At 51.8% G+C, this 12,634-nt stretch overlaps 1 protein-coding gene across 3 annotated transcripts in view; it reads left to right on the top strand.

Moving 5' to 3' along the window:
* Window positions 1-2,076: 2,076 nt before the first annotated feature.
* Window positions 2,077-12,634, top strand: part of VASH2 (vasohibin 2) — a 38,554-nt gene continuing 27,996 nt past the window's right edge. For 2 of the 3 annotated variants that reach the window (XM_074322175.1, XM_019738038.2), the window contains exons 1-3: window positions 2,077-2,235; window positions 2,837-3,288; window positions 10,965-11,053. In XM_074322175.1, the coding sequence (XP_074178276.1) occupies window positions 3,013-3,288; window positions 10,965-11,053 (365 nt within the window). In that variant the 5' untranslated portion in view covers window positions 2,077-2,235; window positions 2,837-3,012. Of the gene's footprint in view, window positions 2,236-2,836; window positions 3,289-9,120; window positions 10,355-10,964; window positions 11,054-12,634 lie in introns of those variants that run through there. The other variant, XM_074322176.1, reaches the window with a different exon arrangement.

The raw sequence follows: 12,634 nt of genomic DNA, 5'->3' as shown, positions 1-12,634 counted from the left end.
ACACACAGGGAAAGGAAGAGCAGAGTTGGCTGGTCCATGCAACTAGCACAGCTCTCAAATGCAAAAGAATTGTGGACAACAGGGCTCTTCTGCCTCCCAGTCCCTTCACTGGGACGGCACAGTTTAATTCAGAAGCCTCTCACCACCTTGTGGGAAATGTAACCAAATCTCACAGTTCTCTTCATATGTCACTTGGCTCCCCAGTGCACCCCACCCCCAAGGAATAAGAGAATAGACAGTTGGAATATTAGAGATGAGCCTCCAAAGCTTTTCCCGGACTGTCAGGGAGTCCTGAGGTGCCGGGGCAGTAAGATGAACCGATAACCCTCTCTGGTCCCTAGGATTTTGATTCAAGCAAAGCAGGATCCAGGCCTCGGTCACAGTAATTGTAGATGTTTGGACTTGGCCTGAGTCGGACACTGGGAATCAATGCCAGGGAAGGTGACACTTGCCAGACATTCTGCGATGTTCACCAACTGGTCTGATCACTTGAGCTTTGAGATCTCAGTTTTCTCCTGAGGGATTGTGAGGCCAAATTCTCATCCTCTGCATATAGGTCTTCATGCTGAAATCCTAGTCTCCTGGACTTGAAACTGCAGGGAAGTGCAGAGAAAGGGATGGATCTGAGAGACGAGTGAGAAAAGAGGGAGGAAGGATGTTTGAGATGAGAAAATAGATGGCTCGCTGTGGCATGTTTTCTTTTAATCAGGAAACGAAAACTGAAGCAATTGAATGGTGAGAGGATAATTTTTTTTTTTTTTAATTTCCTGGTGTTTTTCTGGTGTGCTTGTTCCACTTGCATTATTTGGGTAATTTCCTGAATGAGCCTGTTCCCTTTGTCTCTGTGGACCTAAGTTATTATTCTCATTGTTGAATCCATAAGGTCCTAGGCATGCAGTAGTGCAGGACTGGTCCAGAATCCAGGTCTCCTCACCCGTCTTGGCTCTCAGCTACACTCCAGGGGCCTCTGCTGGCAATGGCCTCTCACCACACCTTCCCATAGAAGAGAAGTTCCAGAAACCGATCTATCTATCGTCAGTGGCTCTTTGACAGTTGCATTCTTAATTCTAGGTTAACTTAGCATTGCTATTGCAACTGCTTCACCATCTCATATCTGGCATGCGGGCCTACAGTTTAAAGAGATATTATGGCCAGGTTCCTAAGTGCCCATGAGAGAGGAAGTCAGAAGATCACAGAATCTTAGAGTCAGAACAGACCTTGGAGAGTGAGGAGTCTGTTCTCTTTTCAGAAAGAGAAGCAAAGGCCCGGAACAGGCAAGTGGATTGTCCTGGGTCACACAGCTTAGCCAAGTGACAAACCTGGACTTAGAGCCAGCCCTCAGGTCAGTGGTCTGGCACTCTTCCCACTTCATGTTGCTCTTCTCTTTATTTAAAGGGCGAGGGGGAGGCCTTTAAGGAAAAGGATCTTCAGTGGAAGGTGTGGAAGGGCCTCCCACTTCACTATGGCTTTGAAGCATCTCTCCATTGCCTCCTAATTCTGCAGCTGTGACAGAGCAGTTAGGGTCTGGCTGACTTCTCAGGTTTTACTGTGGCATATTCAGCTTGGGTTTAAACGAACCTTATTAATCATGACTCATGTCAGAGGGTGGGTACATGGCTATGTCCCCTTGTTAGTTTTGGGTAGTTTGTAATGTGGGATTAATAAAAAATAAAAGATGTAGTTTTGTACCGTCATGTGGGCAGCCCCTGCCTGAACCATCCACTACTACCTCTTGGTAGCGGCAGGTGACTGTGTCTAGCCTTCCTCAAGGAATGATGCCCTAACGACTAGTCCTGCTTTACCTCGGTGACTTTACTTCTCCTCTGCTTCCCACAGTTGCAAACCCTCGCAGTGTCACGACCCCTGGGGAAACTCAGTCTTAAATCCCTTGGACAAACGCTCCAGCCTCGCAGGGCTCCCAGGACAAGACAACGATCGGATTTCTCGTGGCAGCGCAGCTCTCCCTACTCCTCTCCCCTCCCGCCCCGGAACCCCCCGAGCCAATCAGAGCGTCGCGGAGCTCCGGGTTGTAGAGTCCCGAGCCCGGGACCCGCCCCTCTTTGTTGCGGCGGCCAATGGACGCATTCGGAACATCGGCGGCTGCCCGGGTGACTCGGTTATATGTCACAGAATAACATTCGAGAATGGGACTTGGAATGAGGGGACGGCCGCAGCGGCCCCAGCAGCCCCCGCCGCCCGGAACGGCGCCGCAGTAATGAGGCCGAGCGTCCCAAGGTAGGGTCCGGGAGCTGCGGCGCCCTTCCCGCGTCCTGTCTGCAGCGGGTTCCCCCGGGTGCCTGGCGCGGGAACTCGGGGGACGCGGGCGGATGGAGCTTTTTCCACTGGAGCCTGGGGGCTCCGGGAGGGCTGCCTGGAAGAAACGCGGCCGCCTTTGCAAACCGAGGCTTCTGCTGCGCCCTCGCGCCGACCCCGGGCGCTCGCGTGCCGGCACGTTCTCGGCTCGCTCGGCGCTCGGCCACATCTGGCGACCAAGCAAGATGTGGAGCCTTGCGGGGACCTCCTGTGCCTTCACGCTGCACGAGCTGCCTTTCTTCCCCCCTTCCCCGTCCACTCCGCCTCCTCCACGCTCCTTTATTTCCCTCCGGTGTTTGGGTGTGCGTGAAATTCGTGGTAAAATTCCAGTCGCCTTTCGAGGTAATTGCAGGGCTGGAAGCTCGTCTGCAAATCCTGGGGTGGGGGGGTGTCTGTCAGCGCGCGGGGGTGGGGGTGGGGGTGGGTAGTGACGTGGGGACACTCCGAGGCCCCACCGCCGTTGGACACGGCTTCCCAGGATGTCCACTTACCGCGGTGTGTGCTGTGTCTTCACTGATTTCAGGCACGGCCCATAAGCGGAGCTCCCGCCGCCGCTTCCCCTTGGCGCGTCCTGCAGCAGCGCGAGGCATGGAGGCGGCGGCCCCCGCGGGGCGCTGATCCTGGCGCCGCGCCCGCGCGCACACGCCCCCCGCCGCCGCCGCGCGCCCCCCGCCCCGCCCACCCGGCCCCGGCCGCATCATGACCGGCTCTGCGGCCGGCACTCATCGCTGCCCCCACCCTAAGGGCGCCAAAGGCACCCGGTCCCGGAGCAGCCACGCGCGACCCGTGAGCCTCGCCACCAGCGGGGGCTCGGAGGAGGAGGACAAAGACGGCGGGGTGCTGTTTCACGTTAACAAGAGCGGCTTCCCCATCGACAGCCACACCTGGGAGCGCATGTGGATGCACGTGGCCAAGGTGCACCCCAAGGGGGGAGAAATGGTGGGCGCCATCAGGAACGCCGCCTGCTTGGCAAAGGTCAGTGGCTTCCAAAGAGCTGGGTGGGGTGGGCGGTGATGGGAACATTTCAGCTCGTACAGAGCAAATAAGAGGCAATTTCCGTGTTTCTGGTCTTGCTACAAACTCCCTTCTCCCCAGTCTTCTCCACAGCCCTATCCCCTTTGCTTAATTGAGACGTTTGTCTTGGAAGCCTTAGAAGTGGGGGAGGGAGGGTTAGGTGCTTGCTGTCCTGGGACTCTATGGTCGAGTTGTTCCAAGGCTTCTTTGAATCTCCATCCAGATTCTATTATTTATTTATTTACCCCAGTCCATCCTCCTTCAGCAAGAGCTGTAGTCCCCAGGTAGCAGCAGCGATGCCAAGAATGCATAGGGGCCCCCTAGGGATCCCATCCTGCTTCCCCTCTTTGGAGTCTCTTGGTCTTTCTCTGCCTCCCCCTTGCAAATGATTTATTAAGCTGTGAATGAATTTGCACTCAGCCAGTCAGACTTCTCAGCGTGAATCATTTCTAGACTTTCTGCCAATTTTTTTTTTTTTTAAATGACAGTGACTTTCACCTCTGAAACTTGCGAAACAGTGAACTATCTCTTTTCCCAGCTTATCTGGGCTCCAAGAAAAAAAAAAAAAAGAGTTTGGCGATGGCTTAAAAGGGACTTTCCAGGACACATGATGAATTAGTCTCACTGGATAGAGAAAGAGGCTTTCTGCCTTGGAGAGGAGCCAGCAAGCCGACTGGGTTTGGTGGCCAAGGATAACTTAGCAAAACGGAGGAAGGGAGCTGTGCAGTGGTCGCTATATGAAACGTCAAAACGCAAAGTGAAGGAGAAATGGTGCAGAGCCTGGGGGGTTGTAGCATGGCAGATGGGTTCCCTGGCACCGAAGATTCCTGGGCACATCTAGGAATGCCAGGCCTGAGACCTGGAAGGCCATCTATCTGGTGGAGTCCCCAACCTGGAGCATCTGGTGACCCAAACATCTGAGCCCTACAGGCCAGAGCGCTGTGTGTGCCCTTGGGGAAGTGACAGCGCCTATAAGCATCTGCTGCCGTCAGTTACAGTGTTTTATTTCTCGGCTTGTCAAGGAGATTGTCATTGTGCCCAATGAGAGTCTTGCCTGCTGTAGTGTCAGCTGTAAGTCCTCCTTGAGCATCAGAAGGTTCTGGATTGTGGTTGTGACTTCAGAACTTGCAATTACTTGAGTGAGCCTTTCTTTTCTTGAGGAGATGGGAGCCTTTAAACCCGGAAGAGAGGTGGCTAAGGGAAGAGAGAGCGGCCGGTTCCCACTGTCTAACTCCACACCCTCAGCATTGACTGTGCTTCTAATTGTGGCTTTATCCTTCTCCTGATCTTGTGGGCGGGGTCACCCCCCTGGTTGGTGGGACTCAGGAATGTTAGTGTTCGTGGAGACCAGTCTCCCACCTCTCAGGAGAATCCCTTCCTCTTTCTGAAGCCCTCCTGGAAACAGGGGGTTCATGGCTTCACAGGGCAGCTGGTCCCAGCCCTGGCCAGATTTGATTGGTGGGAAACTCTTTTCTTAGACTGAACAGAAACCCTCCTTCTCCCCCGGTAGCCACGTGTCACCACTGATTCTTGTGTTGCCCTTTGCACTAGGGCAGCACATGACAACTTCCTTTGCTACTCACCCACCCTTGATTGTCTCAAGACGGGGTTCTTGGAGTAAGGAAGGGACTGAATTCCAGTCCTGGTTGTGCTACCTCTAGCTTTATGGCTTAGGTCACTTACTCAAAAAAAAATCTCTGGCCTCAGTTTTCTTATCTATAAAATGGGAGTAGACCAGACTTCATGAAAAGTTCTTTCCAACTCTCAAATCCCATGATGATGTGACCCTTGAGTCTCTAGGCCTCTAATGCTGAGTATGAGTCTCATTAACTGTGACATTCTGTCAGTCTGCATCTTCCTTTAGTCTTCCTTGTCCACAGGTAGCTCCTTTCGCCTTTCTTATGTGTCATCGTTCCCAGATCGGTTTACTCTCCTCATCCTCTTTCTAGGACATTTGCTAGTTTGTCATCAGTCAATCCCCCTAAAATTAGCACACGTGAAACACAATATTCTAACTGTTGTCTAAGCAGCTTAGAACACAGAGCACTATTCCCTGAGGCCTCTACTCAGTACTTCCATTATTGTGGCTGAATGCTGTGGTCTTAAAAAAGTGTGGTCCCTTTTTTTATAGAGTGGCCACATGACATAGTAACCCTAAGGTCACATGCTAACTCCTGCCAAGCCAGGACAATGCCAGCCAGAACGTGGCCATTGGCTTGTTGAGCCTAAAAAAAGAACTCTCTCTCTTACGTTGTGTCCTAATGGTTGGTTCTCTGTCCCCAACTCCATCATGGCATGCCTCATCCCTGGTCCCGACATTTCCCAAACCCTGACCCCTATGCAGGCCCTGAGATGGGACAGCTTCCAAAGCTCCTGTTTCCAGGGGGTGCTCTGATTCAAGGGCTATTCCTGCACTCAGCTTGCAGACTTTTCCCTCTGGGGCTAAGTCTTTTGCTCCTTTAACCAAATCAATGTCTTCCTGAGGAATTTGTGCAAAAGAGACGGGTGGTGGGGTCAGGGTGGAAGGGTTGGAGAGTTTCAGGGAGATTTACCTTTTTTTGGCAATTGAATTTGGCAGAGAAGTGAACAGGGAAGGTGTCACAGACCTAAGAGGACTGAATGACACTTCCTTTGACTATAGGACATTCTGTTGGCAGCCATGGTAAGTTCTGCCTGAAGGTCCAGGTCCCCCCACCTGGAGGCAGAGTGGGGAGCTCACCAGCTCTGTGATTCTCCTTTAAATTTGTGACCACAGGCCTCTCCCTTGGTGGGTACTGGGTCTGAAGTTAACAACTGACTAGGTGAAGGCCAGGGTGTTAATATGGACAGTGGAAGAAAGCAACTCCAGTCAGCTGGAGGATGACAGAGAATGGGAAGTGAGGTGGCTGGCCCAGAAAAAAACAACCCCACGTCTTGTGACTCATCTCACCAAGGAATTCTTATTAGAGGACTCAGCTTTGCCTGAGCGAAGAAGTGAGTGCTGCGGGATGAGCCTTTGCTGCAGTCAGGGCTCCACCCCTGCCCCCTGCTGGCTCACACCGGTAGCTCCTTTTCTCGCCTGTCCTGTATGCAGAACCATTCATCTGTCCTTGCTGCTCTGCCCAGGGTTGTGACCCCTGGGCCTCTGGACCAGGCCCCTGTCAACAGATTCCTGGGCCTCGGGCCCATCCTGGGCTCAGGAGTGATGATCTGTGCTCTCCAGGTTGCCAGAGGAGATTCTTCTGCCTGGTGCCTGCCCAGGGTATTTTTCAGAGCAGGGACTGCAAAAGGCCTTGCTTTCTCCTTGTTCTTTCTTGTCAAAGATTCCTGGTACCCAGGCGCTCTTACTGCCTCCCCGGCTCCTTTTCTGTTTTTCCCCTTCTCTCCCACGTGGTGATGCCATGGTAATGATACACATTTATGTCCGTCCACACATCCCTCCTCCTCACATTCTTCTGACAGGTCGTTGTGTTTGGAGTGAAACACAAGAATTGAGTGAAAGAGAGCTTGTCTGCAAAAGTCGAGTCTGTGGTTTGTTTCATTGTTCTTGAATAACCATCTTCCTGTCCACTCCACTCCCTCCTCCTACTCCCTCACCCCCCAGGGCCCCCACCCTGTACTGCTTGGTGAAGAGGGTGGTTCTGGTCTGTTGTCTCAAGATTCTGCCTTTGTCAGCTGGGCTGTGGCTTGAAGGTGGCTGAATGCAGGTGGCAGGAGGTGAGAACCTGTAGGGGAGGGTCTATGGACAATGTAGTCTAGAGTTTCAGGTGAAATAGGGCAGAAAAATAACATGAAGAGATATTCTCAGGACCCCCGTCAGAGAGAAAACAGAAGTGTGCCCTGGGATTTTCCTAAAATGGTACCGATTTATGTTCCCATCTGACTGTATGAGAGAGCATCCTCACCAGCATTGAATATCACATTTCAGAATATCTCTGCTAATTGGAGAGGTGAAAAATGACATTTTGCAGTGGCTTTAATTTGCATTTCTTAAATTATTAGTGAGCTTGAACATTTTTTCCAAATATTTATTCACTATTTACATTTCTTATTTTGTGAATTGCCTTTTTATGGCCATTAAAAAGAAATTGTGGTAAAACATACATAACATAATTTACCAATTTAACCATTTTTAAGTGTACAGTCCTGTGAATTCAGTACATTCACATCATTGTGCAATATCAGCACCTTCCATCTCCAGAACCTTTTCTTCTTTCTCAACTGAAACTTTGTACCCATTCCTCCCAAACCCCTATTCCCTGGCAATCACTCTTCTACTTTCTGTCTCTATGAATTTGGCTACTATAAGAACCTCATATAAGAGGAATCATACTATTTGTCCTTTGGGAATAGCTTATTTCACTTAGCATAAGGTCTTCAAGGCTCATCCATGTTGTACCATGTGTCCGAATGTCCTTCCTTTTCAGGGCTGAATAATATTTCATTGTGTGTATATATACCCCATTTTGTTTATCCATTCATCTGTTGATGGACACTTGGGTTGCTTCCACCTTTTGGGGCCATTTTTCTTTTTTTTGAGGCTGAAAGAGTTTTCTTACCACTTTGTGTGAATTCTTCGTGAATTGAGATTAACTCTTGGTCCCCACGGGGACGTGGATGTCTTTTTTTCATCCTCATTTATTAGGGTGAGAAGGCATCTGTGTGATGCTCCTGAGTGTCCGGGGACTCAGGCCCTGCTAATTCTGTCTTCCATTTCCTGAAAAGTGAAGACCTTTCATGCTTCCCCATTCTAGACCCCTGAGAAAACACTGCCGATGATAACATAGCTAACACTTGAAAAGTACCAAGTACAAAGGCCCAAGTTGCCTGCTTTATACATTAGGTCGTATAAACCTCATAACCAGCCCAGAAAGCTGTAGGTAGGTGACATTTGCCGATTTTATCAGGAAGGATACAGGCTTAGAGAGGTCATGCAGCTTGACCAGGGACAAAGCAGGAAACCGAACCTCTGTATGTCGGATTTGTAATTGCACCCCAAGTAGCCCACCTGGTTATAGTAACGCTATATATATATATATATTTTAATTAAGAGTGTTTTTCCAGGAATCATCAGCGCCAAGTCAAGTAGTTGTTTCAATCTAGTTGTGGAGGGCGCAGCTCCCAGTGGCCCATGTGGGGATCGAAGCGGCAACCTTGTTGTGAAGAGCACCGCGCTCTAACCAACTGAGCTAACCGGCCGCCCCTCCCTACCTGGTTAATAGTCCGTCGTCCTGTGGGGCTGGTTGGGAGCTGAGCCCTTGCCTGAGCCCCCGTCAGCTATCCCAGATGTCAGGGGGAGCTGTAGCCGGATGACATCATCTCCTCAGCAGGCTCAGCTTCTCTCCCCACCACAGCTCTGCTTCCCAGCTGGGGTTTGGGGAATGTGGCCACAGCTCCTATACTCACTGTCAGCAGGGGCTGAGGTAACCAGGCAGCTGTTTTTAAAAGCCTTTGGGCGCCACTGGGCTGCTATTCTGAGGACCAGCTGCTGCCTGACTCCCACCCCATCATCCGGCTCTCGTGGGCTCTGTTGGGCTTTGGGGAGTTGAAATAATTTGGTGGTAAGCCCCCATAGCCGACTCTGACCCAGTTACTCTGGCCACCACAGGGTTGTGGCCAAGGAACACCCCTCTGGAGATCCTTTAGGTGGCCCTTGAGTCTATGGGGCATTTTCCCATGCTTATCAGATTTCCTCTTAAATAGGTACCAACATCACTTTTCTATGTAGAACTATGCTCACGCCTTAAAAAACTGTAATTTCCCTCCTCCCTTCCTCTGTCTCTGTGCCTCCTCCCCCTTTTGTATCTTCTCTAGAACTTGGAACTAGGAGGTGCTAAAGACATGTTGATTTACATCTCCCCTTCTCTCCTCACTTCTCTGTGAAATCTCTCGCACATTCCTACGCAGAATTCCAGGTTTGGAGAGATCAGTGGATGTTACTGTTAAAAAAACAAGGACAAGCTGGGCACTGCCTAGTGTTTGTTAGGGCAGAATAACGAGGAGACACTTCATATGTTGGCTCTGGGGATGGGGCATGTGAGCAGATGTTCCCTTTGGAACATTTTGCTCCCAAAAATGACTCTCCGAGACGTGAATGGGATTTGAGCTGATACGTTGTAATCATCGTGTAGTTCACAGAACAGCTGTGTGTGTGTGCGTACGTGGGCGCGGGTACACACACACGCACGCACACAGCACCTTGGCTGTGAAGTAGGAAGTATGATTTTTTGTTGAAGGGGTGGTTGCTGTGAAGTAGGAAGTTTCAAAGCCAAGAGAGAATAGAGGCACTGAGGGGAAAAGAATAAGTAGCATTTGGGGTAAATGCAGCCCAGGGTGTAGAAGTATGGGAGTGCCCCCGGCCGCGGGCCCAGCGGGAGCATGCCCTCCAGCCTCACTGTGGGGCCTGAGCTCAGGGAGCTGGGAGAGCTCGGGTGTCCAGCCATGCTGCTCAGCACTGTCCCCAAGTCTGTTCACCAGCAGCTTCGCTGTCCATCAGCTAAGCCCTAAATCCCCAGGGCCTCCCTTTCGCTGTTGGTGCCCAGGTGGAACTAATCTGTCCTGAGGCCCCTTCTGCTCCTCCCTAATCGGCTTAAGCCTGGAGGAGCCTCCCCTGTCCTGGACAGCAACCCTGCAGGCGCCGAAGGCCCACGTGGGCTCAGGGACTCTGTCCCCATCAGCTCCACCCCACCAGAGAGTCCGAGGTAGAGACTGAGGAACATAGTGGGGATAAAGCAGAAACCATCCCTTGCTTCCCAGGAGTGGCCGGGTTGGAAGCCCCAGCCTGTTCTCGCTGGTGGCCCCGTTGGCAGGGTTGCTCGGAGCTCAGTGGTGTCTTAGCTCTAAATTCCTGAGGAGAGGCGCTTCCCTCCCCCTCTGTCCTTGCCTGCTATTTCTTCTTTTCTTCCCAGCAGGGATTAAAACTATCTCAGTTGTAGACACTTGGTGAGTGTTGACTAAGAGGCAGACTAGGAAATGACGAGGTGACTGGGCAGCCATGAGGGACAAAAGGGCGAGATGGCGTCTGAGTCAGAGGAGCTGCACTTACCTGGTGAGAGTCAAGGCAAGAGGGGAATCTTTCCTAATCCATTTGGGCCAGACTTGGGGAAGGGACATAATGGGCGTTGGGGGTGGGGGATGTTGAGAAGTGGCGGCTGTGCTGCCATGTTGCATTACCATTCATCTGGTAATCAGTGGTGCCCCGGAGTGGAGCACATATAGTGGGTCACACCAACCATGCAGCAAAAGGTGTAGTCATGCAGTGAAAATGTGCGGATTCATGGAACACCTCTGTGAACGTCCTGGGCCGGGCTCATCGGGGGACCCTATAGGATACGGTCCTTGTCCTCAATGAGGCGCAGAGATGCCCATGGAGAGGCCGGCTGTGTTCACACAACCCACAGAGCGCCATGGAGAGCCACGGTGACCCAGGCGGAGTGTGTGCAGAGGGAATGCATAGAGGGAGAACTTGAGCCTTTAGCAAGGGACTGACTGGTCTGGGGAGACCTTGTCAGGAGGAACCACTCGAGCAGGTGACCATGGCAGGGTGGCCCTCTGCTCTCAGGGGCAGCTTTCTGGTGGTCTCAGCACTGCCTGGCCCCAGGCCCTGGCCCTCAGAGCATCTCCTTGATAAAAAGATCTCTCTCTCTACTTCTCTGCAGCCTTCAGTACCCCAGGTTCCAAACTACAGGCTGTCGATGACTATCCCAGACTGGCTCCAGGCAATCCAGAACTACATGAAGACACTACAGTATCCTTCAAACCGGGGTCTGAGCAGGGGACAGACGTGGTGATCTCAAACCTGCTGGCATGTTTGTCCCCAGCTGGTCAGCAAACGCTCTCTAAGGTTGGTGAGGCCAGGCATGGAGGGATGGCCCTACGTGAGAGTCTAGAAGGAGTGATAACAGAGGATGTAATTGCAACGATAAGGTTCTTCTCCCTTTAAGCAGGGTGTGGGCCAGGATGGCAAGAGGGCAGTGACTCAGGGGTGGGCCACCTGGAGTCCCTCTGCCTTCCATCTCCTCCTTCCTCTCCACCTCCTCCTTCTCAGTCATCTTTCCCTCCTCTCTTCCTCTACTGTCTTTCTTTCTCCCTCTTCACTCCTAGTGTTCTGTTCTTTTTCTTTCCTTTCATTTTTGCTCATAATCTATAATAGGCTCACCTGGCACAGCCTGTGGCTCCTCAGGTGACCCAGACTGGTGGCCTTGCTCCATTCCGCATCACCGAATGGGGCTCTGGGGTGGGAGCCTGCTCCCCTCACTTGAGCTTGTAGAGAGCTGAGGAGCCCTGTGGGTCCAGGCTGGGTTCAGACCAGCCAGAGTGTGGTTCTTTTCTCTCCCAGTGTCCTCAAGTTGTTTGTGGTCAGGATTAGATCAGTTCTGAGGGCCTGCATGAGCAACATTGACAGAGCAAAGGGGCTGAAGTAGATGATCCACTGGCTGCTTCTGGTGCTTTATCAGGGACAGGCGTCCCAAGGGAGCTGGGCTGGCAGAGGTGTATGTGAGAGGGACCGGCCATTTGCCCAAGCGAGTCAGTAACATTTCGAAGTCAAGCCAGCATCAGACTCCCTACGGAGGCAGCTGCCACCACCCCAGGCTCCCAGCATGTTGTCCAAAAGGTCAAGCCTCTGCTGACCTCTGTCTTTCCGCTCTAAAGACCTAGAACTTACCAGAAAGGATTTCATGGGGTACTGACACATGTCCCACATGCCCCAGAAGAGCCCCCTCCTCTTGGTGCCATAGGGAAGAGTCTTTCCTATGGATTTTTGTGACTTCCCTGCTGGGATGGGTACTCCCAGATGGGAATAACACAATTCCTGCTCTTTTGGGTGGGCCAATTACTTGCTTAGCCTTTCAGTTCCCACGTCATACATGAACTCCCCCGCATGACATCTTCCCAGTGGAATCCTGAAGCGATATTAGAGGGGGAAGGTAGCACCAGCTTCCAGGGGTGAGGCAGACAGCCCCAGCCCTGGGAAGGCTATCTGGTGTGTTGATCCCCAAAATGGGACTCAACATGGGGAGCTCCATGTGGTCCAGAACCGTAAACTCCTGCCAGGGTAGAAGACCTGGACCCCAAGAATTGAACCTTCCCGGATGTTCCCAACTCTCACAGAACATTCCAGAAAGTGACAGAAATTAGAATGGCTCCCCATTTCTATCTAGGGCATGGCCTTCACAAGGATCATTTGGCCAGAGATGAAAGCGAATGAGCCTGGCTGGGAATGCATTGGTAGGGGCAAATTTGGATGCGCTTTACACATCATCTGCTCATTCTTCTATAAACCCTACAGCACATTCTCAGCCCAGTTTTCATTGTTGGCCTGAGGAAT

Source organism: Rhinolophus sinicus, linkage group LG17 (assembly GCF_036562045.2).
Source record: "Rhinolophus sinicus isolate RSC01 linkage group LG17, ASM3656204v1, whole genome shotgun sequence".
In the NCBI taxonomy this organism is placed as follows: domain Eukaryota; kingdom Metazoa; phylum Chordata; class Mammalia; order Chiroptera; family Rhinolophidae; genus Rhinolophus; species Rhinolophus sinicus.
The sequence above is the reverse complement of the archived record's forward strand: the minus strand, read 5'-3'. Positions and strand labels throughout refer to the sequence as shown.